Raw genomic sequence first — 17,206 nt, forward strand, 5'->3', positions numbered from 1 at the left:
GCAAGTTAACGCGTTATTACCGCGTTAACACATTCATTAAATAACGCCGACAATTTTTTAAATCTCACGTTAATGCCGCTTTATTCTAACTCATATTATTCTGCCTCTACTTGTGTGCGTGTAGTGATTAGCTCGGCAGATAGACAACAGGTTTCCCAAGAAAAGCCGGACGCCCAAAACTTCTCTCCAAATCTTTTACTTGAGACTCACTGTAAAACTGCAACATACATACAAAATATGTCTGAGTTCCGTTCATTGCCTTAGTACATTTACATGGCATTATACATTGAAATGAATGGGAAAAAGAACGCTAGCTCAATGCTAACTTGAATGGGAAAATCTATAGACACGCTAACGATTAGCATTCACAGATTACCTTAAGATTTACAACGTCTTTTTATCCAACAACAAAGGTTCACATCAGAGATATTTAATACTATTCATTCTTACAACAACTGAACATAAAATATTCACAGGCAAACATTTTTCGGGCCAAACAGAGTGAAAGAAACGTGCCTGTTAGTTCCTTCTTATTTCTGAAATGGCTACGGGAACACCAAAAGGACAAAACATACGTTAGTACAACTTATTCCGACCACTAGAGGGCCCCTTTTGCTTGCTTTGAACAACTGAACATCACATATTATTGAGCTTATCAGTATTAGTACTTACTAGTGGGCTTAAGACCCCTGTCAATCACTCACAACCGGAAATAAACTGGTGTGGACATAAACATGGAGAAAAGTAGCGATCTTTTAAATGGACATTTTCATTTTAAATGTCTTCAGACGGTTGGGTTGAGAAGGACAAAGTTGTTTGTAAGTACTGCAATGTGGAATTATTTTTTATCACCGGAGTACTTCCAGTCTGAAATATCACTTAACCCTTTCATGTATGAATTATGAGAATCTCAATCAAGATTTTTGTTCCTGAGTGTTTTTATTCCTCTTTAGGCATGAAAAAAACAATGCGATTGAAAATTATCTTCTGATCTTTTTTTTTTCTGAGTTCAACTCAGCTGGACACCATGTGTTTAATTTTTGAAGCAAAGAAATATATATTTACTGATATACTGTGTGAAAACTATGAAATAAAAACATTTTTAATACTGCTAATCTGATGTTTTCTCACATTTAATATACTCAAATTCTAGTCAGTACTCACTTCATGGAGATATAATATGCACCCCCCCCCCCCCCCCCCCCCATATAACTATGCAATTAATTGTGATTAATCGCAGAAATCCATGCAATTAATTGCGATTAAAATTTTTAATCGCTGCCCAGCACTAGTAATAATATACTATAGTTTTTAACATACTCTAATTCTTGTCAGTTCTCACTTCATGGAGATATAATATGCAAAAAAAACAAACAAACTGTTAATTGCAGTCTAATAACAATAACAAGCAACTGATTTACACTGAAACATGTTACTGCAGATCAGGTTTATCAAGAACAGCAAAGTTACGGTAATGGTATGAATTGCAGTGTATTATGGGATGGTGCATAAGCATCCACTGTTTTGGCTGATATGAAACTAAAACAACAAAACCCCTGAATATACAAGAGAACAGCTGTAGAATAGCTGTCCACTGTAGTGACCACTATGTATGAACGGGTTAAAGGCAATACACGCTGTTGATGCCAGCAAAAAAAACAACAAAACAAAACAAAAAAAACTCTCTGATAAATCGTGATTAATCGCAGAAATCCACGTGATTAATTGCGATTAAAAAATTTCATCGCTGCCCAGCACTAGTAATAATATACTATAGTTTAAAGGTGCGCCCAAGCCTTTTTAATGTTGTATGATCTTTCTGTAATATGGCTATTTGTGCCTGCACGAGGCTGATTTTCCTCTGTGGTAAAGATAGAGGTAGCATGGCAACAGTCTCAGGGACAAGTGTGTGTGTGTGTGTGTGTGTGTGTGTGTGTGTGTGTGTGTGTGTGTGATAAAAAAGACGACTTCCATGCTTCCTTTATCTTCTCCTCACACACACTCGTACACACCTGCACGACCCGGCCTACTACACACCTCTTGGACGCGCACACTTGCGCACGCGCAATCGCACCTTCCCCGGCGTCCTCGTTCCATCTTCATCCATCTCTCTCTCTCTCTCTCTCTCCCTCTCTCTCTCTCCTCCCTGCCTCTCCCTCTCTCTACGGGGGATAGATGGGAGGAGACGCTCCTGCTCAATGTGTTTTCCCTGCAGCGGGGTTTACGTTAACGGAGAAGAAGCAGAAGAAGAAGAGAAAGAAGGAGGAGGAGGAGGAAAAAGAAGAAGTAGAAGAAGGAGGAGAAAAGGGCACAGATTCGGTCACGGATCCGTTCGCCCGCTGCGCTTTTCATCCCTGCACACTGACCTTTTCCCTTTTTCCCTTTTTCCTTTTTTCCTTTCTCCGGTGTCTTGATTTCTTACATGGAGGCGGAGCGAGGCATATTCTAACCATCCTTCCCCAAACCCACCGGAGGAGATCTGACTCTGGATTTTAAACCACCACCACCACCACCACCACCGAATGAATGCATGAATGATCCACTGAAATGAAATGAACGCGCCTCCATCCCTCCTGCATCCCTCCCTCATCCCTTCCTCCGTAAAGATGCGGGTGCAGGTACCTGTCCTGGTTTCACACCGGCTCGGTTCGACCCGATCCCGGTAGACTGATCCTCATCCGGTTGCTGCGATCTCCAAAGGGGCCACCAGAGTGATTTTCTAAAAAAACCCGGATCCGCCACCAGCAGCCTGACAGATGGATAACTATTCTACTTTACAACGTAAGGACAACACAACAGCCTGTACCTGCTGCAGTATCTGTCATTTAGTTCCTGTCACTGAATGATAACTTACAGCCTATCGATCATTAGGTGGTCATCAGTGTCACCTTATTGCATTCTCATCACCAGAAACCTTTAACTGCTGCCATGCATGATAGCCTTTAAATTGCATTATAAGGTTAATCCAGGCCTTCTGTAATTTCCCAATGCATTTATCATGATCATTAATAATTTACATGCTACTATGTGCAAGAAATTCTGCAACATCTTTTAAATATTTGCACCATTCTGCCAGTGTAGCCTCTGCCTACTGCATGATCTTTTTTTTTTGAGTTCTGTCTAAATCTACCATGATCCCCAGGTCCTTCTAATCTACGTGATGAGCTAATGAAACAGCCATGACTGCAGAAAGAGAAGGGAAAAGAATGGGAAGGGAGGGGGGGTGATGATATATGATGCACTGTCATATACCCTCCTGTCATGACATTTAGCCCCCAGCATTTCTGCCATGATAGCTTCATGGTTTCATGAAGCTATCATGCATTCCGCACATGAACACACACCTGTTCAGTTTGTGCTATTTTGCAGCTTATTAGCCTATCTCACCCATTAGTTATCTGTATCAGTCTGTGGTGATTGTTACATGACAAAAGCCTGTAAAGCATTCAGGTTAAAGAATTTATTGCTGCCGCTCAAGCTGTTTGTTATGGATATATGTGTTGTAATTTGTTGTGCAGTCTTATTTTGGAGGTACCTTATATTGAATAGTGCATAAATGGTAGCATATGTCGTTCTCTTTTGCAGAGCATTAAAGCATGTAAAAAAAAAGACTTCTCTAATCAAAGGGAATATTTAATTACAGTCTTCAATGCAGCATATTTCAAAGCTCTTCTGTCTGATGCCTCTTAGTTGGGTTCTATTAATACAGCAGGGATCCATATAGAAGCTGCTGCTAAAAGCTGTGTTTTGTATAATTTTGCATACAGCCTATAATATGTGTTTTTTTTTTTTTTTTTTTAGCAAGATCTCTTTCCTTTTGTATGTTCATGTTTCTATTTGTACTATGACAACCATATATTCCTTTGTACATCACAAGCCCTTGTGTTACCCTAAATAATTGATTCTACAGTCACTTTTTTGAGAATCTCAGGTCGATTTTACACCAAATCTTCATTTACAACCATTATTTCATGAGGTTAAATAAAACACATGTGGTTTGGAGTAGTTTTGTACTGTTAATAATAGCGTACTTTGCTTTTTGCATAGATTAAATGCTTCTTTCTTGTCTCAGGTCAATCCATTTGTATGTGAGAAGAAAGCATGAAGTAGAAGTGGAAGCGAGAGGGAGAAATTACTGATCGTTTTTAATTTAGCCAGTTGTCACTGTTGATATTCAGGTCACACAGCTGCATCAGTCTTCGTATGCAATCATGTCATCATGTGCTTTCCAGTGAAACTACATACTGCACTAGTTTTAGTCTAAGTATAGATGCTCTGGCTTGTCTCAGGCTACATCCACGCTAACACTTTTCTCTTTTTATATGATTCGTGTCCACAGTTTTAGGAGACTTTTGGAAATGCTCTTGACCCTGCTTTAAGTTGAAAATGTATTTGTGTTGTAATGCAGACAGACAAGAATTGAATCTCTTGGAGACGATTAGATGTACACGATTCACTGCTGTTTGATTTGTCATGCCATGTCATGGGATCATTTCTTGAGGAAAGCAAATCTTGACTGTCAGCTGTGAAGTCTACATGGATACTGAATTACAGATGTTTCCGCAGCTGTTGGGCAGTTAAGTCTGCGTCTTTATCATATTACTACCGACAACATTCACAGCAGCTGTTATTCAAGCAATTTAAGACTATTTCTGTGTCCAGCGGTGCTTTCAGCTCCTTCAAGTCATGTGATCTGCATTTCAGGCATGTTAGATTATCTTCAGTTTAATTCCTAAACTTCAAGCTCTTGCTCTCATTTTCAGTTCAGAATGTCTTTTTAAAATGAGAATGTATTAGTGTGGATGTAGCCCAAGTCCTCACTGTCAGTCTAAATTAAGCCCCTTCAATGTTAAGTGTAATGTAAGAGGATTCCAAGACACGATAAGTGCATTTACATTTTCTCTTCCGACAGAGCAAAACTTGCATGCACTTCTCTCCCATCGCTCCACTATAGATCTGACAGGACACTGCTGCTGCTGATGCTGCCGGTTGCTTAGTGACTGTATCCATGGAACCGGCTCCCATCGTCATGGTGATGGGCCAAGGGAAATAGACCTAGTGAGGGAAAGGGGAAAGAGATACCAGTATCTGCAGTGTGTATGATGATAATGATGCTGATGAATTGTGATATTGCTATGGGTGATGAGTTTTAAGGGGGTTGCTAATGTGATATCTCTGTGTTGTCAGCTGAGATGATGGCTGTAATGAAGTTGGGAATGTGGAAGAGATGTAGAGAACAGGCTTCTACAGTATATACTTTGCAGTCTGAAATCATTCTTTATCATATCTTATTATTTTCAGTATATGATTAAAAATATTGGTGGTGGTGGTGGAGATTTGGAGTGCAACAGTGCAAGAAAAAAACAGTTAATGATGGAACATACTAGACTTATTGCCAGAAGGTGATGGCTGAAGTGGTTCGAAAAGTTGCCATGGATGTTTAGACATTTTTACAATTATTGTCTCTACAATTAATTGTTAGAAGCATGGTATAAGCTATCCAGAGCTTTTAAAGCAACCTCTCCATCCTTCAGGACTTTACATAGATTATGACTTGGGGCAGTGTTTGTGTATAATACCGTAGATTATTGTTGCATTTTCTCAAAACTACCAAATCCAAACGTTAGGAAACATTTGCAGGATTTTTATCGAAGCACACTACAGTGGAAGAGAAGAAGGAGGAGGACAGAAGCATTATCCTCTTTGTCACAGCACGTACTGTACTGTAGGTTCACACAGGCTGCATGTAACAGCTCCAAACTGGTCTCCGCGAGGATAAATTTATCTCAGTCCTTTTTGTTCCTTGTAATGGTTTAAAGCGCTTTTGGTGTCACTGTGAGTACAGATTCATATGGGAGCATCCGTTTTATGCCTCCCGTCTCGATGGCAGTGTTGCCATGGTTGCATCATGCACATTGTTCTCTAAAAGGTGACATAATGTTAAGGCCAAAACGAGAATGAGAGAAATCTTAAGGAGAAATATATAAGGTTCTAAATGCAGTGGCATTTTTTTTTAAAGGCGGTTACTTTTCATAGTCTACACACATGGGCTGTTAAAGTGGATAACACTGGTTAAAAACTTGAGTTATGCTGAAAATATTAGTGGATTAAGTAATTAAAAGCTCAATTTATTCATAAATAATAAAGTAATAAGTAAAATATGTACATGACCTATGTCGGTGTTTCATTTAATGTTCAGCATTACTTGTAACTACCTCAGTATGCAAATATATGTCACAACAGAAATCAAACTATTCATCTGTAAATGTGATTTCTGAGTCACATAACAATTTCAACAATTTTTCCATCAATAGTGGTGAAAACAACAACTCACATGATCCCACACTGCATCTACTACATCTTTTATTGTATAGATTGAAAGACCTTTATCAGCAAAAATTGCGTGCATTTAATACTTTAAATTATTTACATGCAAACATCAAACACTGCAGCATTCCTAGATTTATTTATTTATTTTTTGTTTATGAAATGTGATTAAAAAATGGTATTTTAAAGGTGTCACTTTGAGGAAGAAGACCGTGCAAAAGGCTGATTTTTGTATTGTGGACAAATTGAGATGTTGTTTGTGCAGCCTTGTGCCTTAAAGGAGCCCTTAGTCAGTTTTCTTGCTGCGTTCACTGCTTTTGAGTGGTAGCTAAAATTATACCCTAAAGTGCAAAATGGCAGTCGCAGCCGTGTCATGTGACTTCTTGGGCTCAATGTCAAGATCTGGTGTCACAGCTGTGTACCACCAGGCGTTTTTTGTCATCTAGTGATGGGACAGGTTGTGAAGCCCCTGATATGTCTGTCTCAACGAAATGCTTCATCTGTTGTGACAGCTACAAGAACACTAAAGAGGATGACCCGACACTGGAAGGAGAGAAAGTCAAATCAGGATATGGAAAAGCAGGATGTGCCAAGTTTAGAGTGTCTTTAAGGTTGTTGGAAAGAGGACAGTGGCATGGCAGCATATGAACATCCAGTATATGATTCAGAGCTGAAAATTGAATGAACATCTGTTACAGTGCACATAAAATTGTTGCAGTGCTTTTTGGGCTTAGTAACTCTTTGGTGAAACCATAGGTAATATGGCAGTAATTAAACAACTTAGCAGGACTGTTACAAGGTGTTTCACACTAAACTGGACTCAGTGTGTGTGGAGAGCAGAGTCTTTCACACTTGTCCAGTGTCGTCAGTGTGACCCCAGTGTGTGTTTTTCTGCTGAATGCGCTATGTTTTGTGTGTGTACCTGTGTATGCAGTTTTATCCCCCACTATGTTGCCTCCATGTTTCCTGCTTGCTCAGATGCAGCCAAGTGGGAGTTGACCTAGAAGAAGTTTTTCAACCTTTTAGTGACCCATTTTAGATTTCCATTTCTTTTGTTACAGAGGCTGCGTCTTAGAGTCAATCTAAGATTCTGTGGTCAGTATAGATGTACATATGCACATAAAAATGAAAGAGACGTTTAAAGATCACATTTATGTACATTTATTTAAAGGGGTCGTATTTTGCTAAACCCACTTTTATTAGTCTTTGGTACATTTATTTGTGTATTCAGGGACTCTAATTGTTGAAAAAGTTTGAATTTGAACCCTCCAGGTGCTGCAAAGCTATCTTTATATTCATTTTGGCAAAAATTTAGTGGATTTCTACAACTTGTTTCAATTCTTTCTTAATTTGTTATATCTATAACTAGCTACATCACAACATTTGCACATACAGGGTGGGGAAGCAAAATTTACAATGAACATTTAGTTGTTTTTTCTCAGCAGGCACTACGTCAATTGTTTTGAAACCAAACATATATTGATGTCATAATCATACCTAACACTATTATCCATACCTTTTCAGAAACTTTTGCCCATATGAGTAATCAGGAAAGCAAACGTCAAAGAGTGTGTGATTTGCTGAATGCACTCGTCACACCAAAGGAGATTTCAAAAATAGTTGGAGTGTCCATAACTGGTTTATAGACTGTTTATAATGTAGAGAAGAGAATGACTATGAGCAAAACTATTAGGAGAAAGTCTGGAAGATACTATTAAAGAAGAATGGGAGAAGTTGTCACCCGAATATTTGAGGAACACTTGCGCAAGTTTCAGGAAGCGTGTGAAGGCAGTTATTGAGAAAGAAGGAGGACACATAGAATAAAAACATTTTCTACTATGTCAATTTTCTTGTGGCAAATAAATTCTCATGACTTTCAATAAACTAATTGGTCATACACTGTCTTTCAATCCATGCCTCAAAATATTATAAATTTTGCTTCCCCACCCTGTATAAGGTCAAGACTTCCGACAAACATTTCTCAAAGTACGACATAATTGTTTGTCAGCACCAGCGGTTGTAGTAAAAACTGAAAATATGTCCAAACTTTGAGCCGATTACCTAAAATATTCAGTTGTTGGTTGAACGGGACAGAGCAGCACAGCCAACAACCTGGAGGGGGTGGGGCATGAAGTGGCTCATTTGCATTTAAAGGGCCAGTGCTCAAAATGACCTTTCTGGTGTCATTACTAAGAAATAGGGTTGAAGATGGACCTGTGGAGTTGAATTACTGAAGAATTCAGACCCAAGTATAGCATTTACAGTTTATGTAGACCACAGGGAAATGTTTTAAAATGCATAATTCCATTTAAAAAAAGCAAAATATCACTCCTTTAAAACTTATTACATTTTAGATGCTCATCCAGAAATATGAGTAAAGCGAACCAACTCTAGAAACTCATTTTCAAACTTTCAGTTGTATTTACTCTGATCATTTGTTGAGTAGTACAGTTGGACTGTCTACCCCTTTTGTTTAGCTTGTTGTCATACAGAAAAATTCAAGTGAGACAGATAGAGTTTGGTTAGATTAGTCTGTGAAGGGGCAAGGAAATTAAATACATGAAGGACACATTGCTTTCTGTTTTATACCTCTCAGTGGTCTGGATTTCCTCTGTAGAGGTTTCAACCACCTCTGATGTTAGGATGATGTGGCTTTTCTCAAATTTCTGATTATCCAAACCAACTGAGTATTTCCTAGAGAGTTTCTGGATGCAGTGTGTGACAGTCCCCCAGGAGAGGAGTGTAGCAGATGGGTCTGTCTGCTGTCCTGCACTCGCTGGTCCACGTGTTGCCGTGGGCAACCCAGGCTCCTCTCCTCATAATGGGACAAAGACCTGAATGTGAGCCTCTGGTCTGAGCTTCTCACTAGTTGGATTGGATTGTATAAGGACGCTTGAATATAAGACCTGCAGTGATTGAGAGGAAGACAGTGAGCGACCCTCAGGCCTCTGTTACACTCTTTAAAATCCTCTCATCCGTTTCAGATTTGCAGCATTTAACATGGAGGTAATACGAATCACACCGAGTCTATTAATAATGGCCATCTCACTGCACCAAAAATAACCACAACCTCTACTAATGAAAGAGTACACGGAAGACAGAATAAAAAGCAGAATGTTTGCCTACTGAGAAATACTTACATTAGGAAACCTTTAATTTCAGTGAACATGTAGTTAATAATTAGTGGCATCTTTGCTTGGAATCAGATTGTTCTACATGGAATAAAATGGCAGGAAAGTTTTTTTTTTTTTTTTACAGCTTTGATTATGTTATAATGTTCAAGTTGAGGGAAAAACTTTCAGAAAAGTAGTAGAGCGGAACAAAGAGGCACAGAAGAACGGGAGAGTAATCTCTGTAAGTCGACAGCAGCTGCCTCCTGTCCTACACTGTCTGTCTCCACTCAGCTGTCATTGGTTATCAGACAGGAAGAGGCAGAGATGGCTCGTCTCAGGGTATGCTGGGTTTCTCTGCTCTTTGGCATTTTGTCTCGCTCTCTTTTAAAGTTGAAAGAAACAGCATTTGTCAAACTTCTGACTTTCACAGGTTATCTGAGCATGCTTAAGACACACAATAAAGGTTCTAATAAAAGACAAGCACATAAGCCTGCTGAAGTAAGACAACAATAATAATAATGGATTAGATTTATATAGTGCTTTTCTATTATTGCATACTCAAAGAGTGTACATTGGATGCATTAATTCACTGGTAAACTACATCTTTAACCACAGCTGCAGACCTCTCCGACCACCAAACATTCATACACTAGTGTGAGTAGCACTAGCATAATGTGTGTCTTCTCCATGACTAGGACAAAGCAGGATTTGAACCGCCAACCCTCTGATTATTGGACAACCCACTCTACCTCCTGAACTACAGCTCCCTTAAAATTAATTTTTCATTGAACATGTAGCTATACAGGCTTATTTGCAACCATATAGCCATCCTAATAATAATTAAAAAAAAAAATCGAATTAATCCTGAAATCTATTCAAAAGACACAACAAACAAGATTATTAAGTTTTTCAGATTTAGAATTAGCCTTTTGAACTTTAGCATAATGAGGATCACAGTGGGCTGGGCCACCAAAATCATTCAATGGGGGGAGGGAGCAGAAATATCTATCATGGTGTCATGCAAATGTAACATCAGATGGATGGACAATCAACAACATGGTGCAACAATACCACTTAAGTCCATTATCAAGAAAGGCTTTGTGCTTTCTGCTATTTCATGAAAGTAAGATCTAAAATTTGATCAGACCAGCCTTGAAAAAGGTCTTAAATGTGACCTCCTTAAACCTCTAAATACCCGGACCTATAGGTAGAATTGGTGATGGGAATAACTTCTGGAACAAAACCATTTTCATTCTGTTCTGTTCTATATTTGTCAAATGGATTTCATTATTCAAGGTTTTGTTTTTTTTTTTTCTTTCTGAAAATCATGAAACATAGGCCCTACCTAAATTGCAAAATTGAGATTCTACCTCTGGAGTCCTTTCTTGCTCAACAAAATTGCACAATGCAACCGGTTTGCTTCTTGTAATATACTACCTGTGACTGCATTTCTCCAGTATAGTGTGTAATTTTAAGAAAGGAAGAATATTTTGGAATCAGGTTTTGGTTTGTGTTCATGTTGGCAGAAATCAGTTGATTAAAATCATAAATTGTCAATAACATTGAAAAAAATAAATAAATGGAGCTTTAATTTTTTTGGCCATCTTGCCCAGCTCCAGTGTCTGTCCGGTAAACTTTATACCTCCACTGTCAAATAAGTTTAATAGTGCATGTAAAACTTAAGAGCAACTTATTGGGTCACAATTTTCCAACTTTTAAAATGAGTGATGTTTTTCTTTGCCTTTATGGTAATTACAAGGTGAACAGATAGCCTACACACAGAAAGGGAATTATATGGAAATAATACTGATATACTGTATAATATCCAGGTGAATAAAGACAGTTATCACAATTATATAAAATGGATGGCGATTATGTAATTATTATGACCAACCTTGTTTAACCCAGTCTCATGTTGTCAGTTCTATCTTCACACTTCATTAGATCTGAGAATACCAGCTGAAATAGCTGCCCAATGGCAGCATTATACCAACACAGTGCATTCTGTCCTCACTGGACCAGACGGGCACCAGTTGTCTTTTATTGAGCAGTCTGGTTAAGATGTGAAACACCAATCTCAAGTATTTCATTTAGAGTTGGTCTTGATCAAGTTGATTCAATAAAAGCAGGAATATCATAGGGTGTCTGATATTAAAAGAGGACAGTTTTCAAACAAAACAAACCCTGACTCTTTTTTTTTGGCACATAGCCTCACAATTTCTGTCAAAGCTCAGTTATTGTTCCTATATATTTTGCTAGATGGCATTCAGCTGACTGGCCTTTTAGTGTATGTGTCTGTGTGTGTATGGACGTGTTTTTATTAAATCAGCTTCCACATCTTTGGATTAGATGTATTTGATTCTGGTGTAACTCCTTAAATCAATCAGATTCAATCAAGTTGTATTTATATAGTGAAAAATCATAACAAAAGTTATCTCATGACACTTTACCTTTACTTTTACTTTATCTTGATACTCGAAACCAGACTCTCAAGCTGACTTGAATGACTTACATGACCTCTCAAAGTGACTGAGCCATAGCTGGTCTTATTTTAGCCCTAGTAAAATCAGAGTCATCAGCGTATTGGTTTTTATTTTCATTCCTTCCCCGATACACACTGTTTTTGTTCTGAAGATAAATGAGAGTGAAAGCACACATCCTTGTGGGGATGCACCAGAGGAGCAAACCAAGTTGTACAGAATTAAATTTACTCTTCTTTGTGTCCTGTTGAATCCAGCCAAAAAGACAAATTGCCCTAATCACCTACTGGTTAAGATGTAAGGAAGTTTACTGTTTAATATTTACAGCCACAAAGCAATGCATATTAGCATCTAAAAAGCCATGCAACGGCATATGATAATGTTTCTTCTTGGACAATATCCTCCTTTGTATTCTCGGTATATTGGACTGTATTAGTAGTAGCAATCAGGGATGGTTGACCAGTTTACTACAGCGGATGACCCATTGTCTTTGCCTGGTTTGAGCCACTCCCATCAGGACCAGAAGAGGAAATGGAGACTTGGCACCATGCCACTTCCTTTTAGGCTCAGCGGAAGAAAATGATTTTCCGTCCTCCCTTTAGTAGCAGTCAATAATTAATGCTAAAAACTTTGACAGTCAAAAAGAATGATAAAACTCTGCATTTAAGATCAGCTATGGCCACTGAAGAAACATTCAGAGTGATACAATTTTGTTATTCAAGACATATTTTTCCTCCAAATAGAAGAAACAGAGTCTCACAAGTAACAGCGGTGATTAAAATTTTATATGACAGATACTTGATGCAGCAAAAGTTCAACAAATACCATTGAAACAGCAGTGTGTGTGTGTGTGTGTGTGTGTGTGTGAGTGAGAGATTATTTGGCATATAATTGCAGTTGCATATTGAAACTTATTGAATAACCCTCCTTTTCCATGTGAGTAAGAGCTGGTAGTTAGTGTCCCTTTGTCATAAAACTGCTAGAGCCAGTGTTTGATTTGTCCTGCCCTGCTCTGCAAACATGGAAGTCGACCATGGTTACAGGGGATAATGCAATAATAAAACATGATTTCAACCACTCTGTTCAGTTTCTACTAATAGAGTCCACAGCAGGTGAAGCCGAGACAGATGCCCATCCTCTATGAATGTGAAATAATCATGATATCGCAGCAGGAAACTTTGAGAAACTTCATTTGATAATTGTTCTTAGAGGGTTCAGTTTTACACACAGCATATTTGCAGCACAACATGCTGCAAATATGTCACAAAGGGACACATAATTACAATATCACTAAATGTGATAATTATCCTGACATTACCAGTTAAATGGGACACACCTGCAAAACAAATTCTCTTCTGTAATCTATTTACTGACTCTCTTACCAGTAAATCTTTGTAAATTTAATTCATATAAAACAATGTACTCAAAGTGCATGTTTAAGTTTTTTTCCGTCAGGTTTTGGTCGGAATAATTGTAACCATAGTAATGATATTTTCACTTATTAACGCATAAAGACCAAAATCATCTACTGATATAAAATGTTTAATAACCTCTGAACCAGTAAACCTATAAATATGTTGAAATAATTGATGTAAAATGCAGTTTTTTTTATCTTTTCATGGTCATCAGATATGACCCATTTGGACGTTCAGAGGCTCTGTAGTTGCCGTGGAAACACTGTCATCTTCTACAACATTGATTCACTAGTAAAACCCATGGACTTTGATCATTACAGTGGATGGACACACTTGTTTTATGTTTAGTTAATGATATATTTTGCTGAAGAAGTGACTTTTCTTCAGTTTTCTCAGTTTCTGATATCATCACCTTTGGATTTACTCTGAGCTTTTATGAACATCTATAGAAAAATACTTGATTTTCACTGAAGAAATGCAAAATAAAAAGGATAATATTATAATAAACAGTGATAAATCACTTAAGAAAGAGGTAATATAAAGAAAAATGTATTTGTGGACTGCCACAAAAGTAATACTGGGTCTTTATGGGTTAAAGATGTGACAAAATAGCTTCATATTTACACACCTGCAAGTGTGGAACAGTCTTAGCATTTATTGTAAATAATGTTTAAGGTCACGAAAGTCCAATATTGACTTTTCACCACCTCACATACTCATACATATACAAATCCACAGCTGTTCAGTGCTCCACTATGTTCACTGGCATGCCCATCAGTCTGTCTGTGGCTTGTATACACTGGGTTTATGTGGGCTTTCCTGTGTCTGCTGCATCTAAAACAAAGCTGATGAAATCGTGACGTGAACTAAAACAGGCCGGATAAGAGCGGAAAAATTACAGCAGTACCTTGGTATTTCTTCACATTACATTACATCCCCTTTCGTAATGTCGCTAGTATTGATATAAATATGTTCATTCATGTTCCATTTAGGTGATCACACATAATTCACCCGTGGATCCTGAATGCATCTGATACCTACAGGGTGGGGAAGCAAAATTTACAATATTTTGAGGCAGGGATTGAAAGACAGTGTATGACCAATTAGTTTATTGAAAGTCATGAGAATTTATTTGCCACAAGAAAATTGACATAATGGAAAATGTTTTTATTCTATGTGTCCTCCTTCTTTCTCAATAACTACCTTCACACGCTTCCTGAAACTTGCGCAAGTGTTCCTCAAATATTCGGGTGACAACTTCTCCCATTCTTTACTAGTATCTTTAAGAAAGTCGACATTGCTGTGTGATGTTCTATTGGTAGCATGTTCTAAAACACCCCAAATAGCAGAATCCAGAGGGTTTAGATCTGGGCTAGAAGGCGGCCATAACATGATTCCCAAAAACTGCTAAAGTTGGATTTGCAGAAATCTTGTATTTTTCTAGCTGTGTGGGCTGGAGCACCATCCTGTGTCCATACATAATTTCCATCTGGGTAGTTTGCTTTAAGCCATGGCAATACCTGGTATCTGGATGGATTTGGTTGGATCCTTTAGGATTTTGGATTTGAGAGCTTTAATAAAAGCTTTGGTACGTTTTTTGTTGCTTCCTCCATTTCCAGACTTTCTCGTAATAGTTTTGCTCATAGTCATTCTCTTCTTTACATTATAAACAGTCTTTATGGACACTCCAACTATTTTTGAAATCTCCTTTGGTGTGACGAGTGCATTCAGCAAATCACACACTCTTTGACGTTTTCTTTCCTGATTACTCATATGGGCAAAAGTTTCTGAAAGGTATGGATAATAGTGTTAGGTATGATTATGACATCAATATATGTTTGGTTTCAAAACAATTGACGTAGTGCCTGCTGAGAAAAAACAACTAAATGTTCATTGTAAATTTTGCTTCCCCACCTTGTATAGTACAGCTGTCAACTTGTTTTTGGTTTTTTTGCTGCAGTTTCAACTAAACATGGTGAACAGATGGTGGACTAGTTGATGAGGTGCCTTTAGAAATATAGTATATCCACACAGCAATGTCACAGTTAACTGTTATTATAAAAAACAGAAATGGTTAAAGCAGTTCAAAGCAGGTCTAAGTTGGCATTAATATCAGAGTTGCACTGTCCATTGGTTAGTTAATGAACTGAGTTTTAAAAGTGGCACTGATAGAATATTTTTCCCAGATGTTTTATATGCAGAGGCCTGTCACCATTATTACATAATCACCATATTGCAGTATTGTTGGAGCTAACTGCAGTAATTTATTTCTGATTCATCTGTTCACTGCTAAAATAAAAAGAAAAATCTCATCGCTATGTCTACATCATTTTCAGTATCAGTACTTTCTTTGAACGCTACAACAGTAGGCTCTGTTTATTTAAGCTATTTATGTTAAATTGGTCCCATTTTTATTTGCGCAAAGCCTAAAAAGCAGGTAAGCACTGATGTATGAGATGGATATATTTATTAATGTATTTGCTCTGCTCTTAGTTCCTTGTACACATAAAAAGTTTTGTTTTTTCTTCTGCTCGAAACAAATGAATGACATCAGTATCAGTTGATATTTGCTGGTGTTGGACAATATTGGAATATCGACATATAAGATGATGGCATTGGTTGATTTATTTGTCGTGTTATGTTATGATTACTTTATTTTTTCCATAAATTTTTACACTTGACTCTGTATTTATTTTTAATATAATGTGCTGATGGGCTGAGAGACTTTAGAATAGTATCTATTTTATATTAATACAATGAAGATTTTTTGATTAATTGGGGATAAGTATGACAAAAACAAAATAAAGAAACAGAAAGTTACATGAAATATCAGTATCAGCCTGAAGTTTTATCACCATGCGTCCCTACAAAAAGCAAACTTTTTTTTAAATTTTTTTTGAGATTTGACTTTATTTTCACAGAATCTTCTAGTGTTTGACTGACACTGTTTTAATGACATCATTTTGTGCCTGATTTTTCTTTCTGCTATAATCTCAGTGTAGTTTACTTTCATTCATTCATTTATTTATTTTTGAGCAGAAGAAAAAAATTTAACATTTTTTGTGTACAAGGAACGAATAACATAATTTTATTTTTTGGGCTCCAGGATAAATAAATTCTAACTAAAATGTCTATATTGTGACATTATATGTAGAAATCCATCATGAAGGAATGTCGATCCGTTAGTCGTAGATGTCTGGGAACTGCAGGTCTGCAATAGAGTAATAGTTTTCAAAAATAGCATTCAGTATTTTTGGAATTAAAATGACTAGTCCAGTCTATCGCCGTCCTTTTTGGCTTCTGCTTCCCTGAACGACACAAGTCATGTGACGTCTGGAGCTCTGTAGGTAGCAGAAGACAAGTCAGCCTTTGACAAAAGCACAGGTGTTCGCTGTAACCTCCATGATGGCAGTTATTCAGTGAGTCCTGACAGTAGGACAGTGAGCCAGCATGTGAATCAGAATCCACCCATCGCTCATTTTATTATTCACATCTACGCTTTTCTCTTCATGTGTCAAAATATCTTCTGTAGAAAAGTTTAGTTATTAATTCCTCCTACACTTTTCTTGCTATGACAAGTCAAAGTGTCTGTGAGGAGAAAAAAAAAGGTCTGATATTCTGTTTTGATGTCAAAAGGAAAGGCAGGTTTAGACTAGACTACACAAAACGTACTGCTTTACAGTAGGATATGGCATTGGAATCTTGAGTTTTAGGACCATATGTCGTTAGCTTTGACTCTCAGCATAAAATGTTACCAAATTTACTATACTTTTTTAAAGGGGTCATAATTTGCTAAACCCACTTTTATTGGTCTTTGGTACATTTATTTTTCTCAGGTGGAGGAGTTCAAGTGTCTCTGGATCTTATTCAC

The 17,206-nt window shown here is 37.5% G+C and overlaps 1 protein-coding gene across 1 annotated transcript in view; it reads left to right on the forward strand.

The window, feature by feature from the left end:
* The first annotated feature begins 2,606 nt into the window (after nt 1-2,606).
* lrrc7 (leucine rich repeat containing 7) overlaps nt 2,607-17,206 on the forward strand; it is a 130,034-nt gene continuing 115,434 nt past the window's right edge. The window contains exon 1 of the mRNA XM_030132485.1: nt 2,607-2,781. Within this exon, the coding sequence (XP_029988345.1) occupies nt 2,757-2,781 (25 nt within the window). The 5' untranslated portion in view covers nt 2,607-2,756. The remainder of the gene's footprint in view (nt 2,782-17,206) is intronic.

Source organism: Sphaeramia orbicularis, chromosome 4 (assembly GCF_902148855.1).
Source record: "Sphaeramia orbicularis chromosome 4, fSphaOr1.1, whole genome shotgun sequence".
Taxonomy (NCBI): Eukaryota; Metazoa; Chordata; class Actinopteri; order Kurtiformes; family Apogonidae; genus Sphaeramia; species Sphaeramia orbicularis.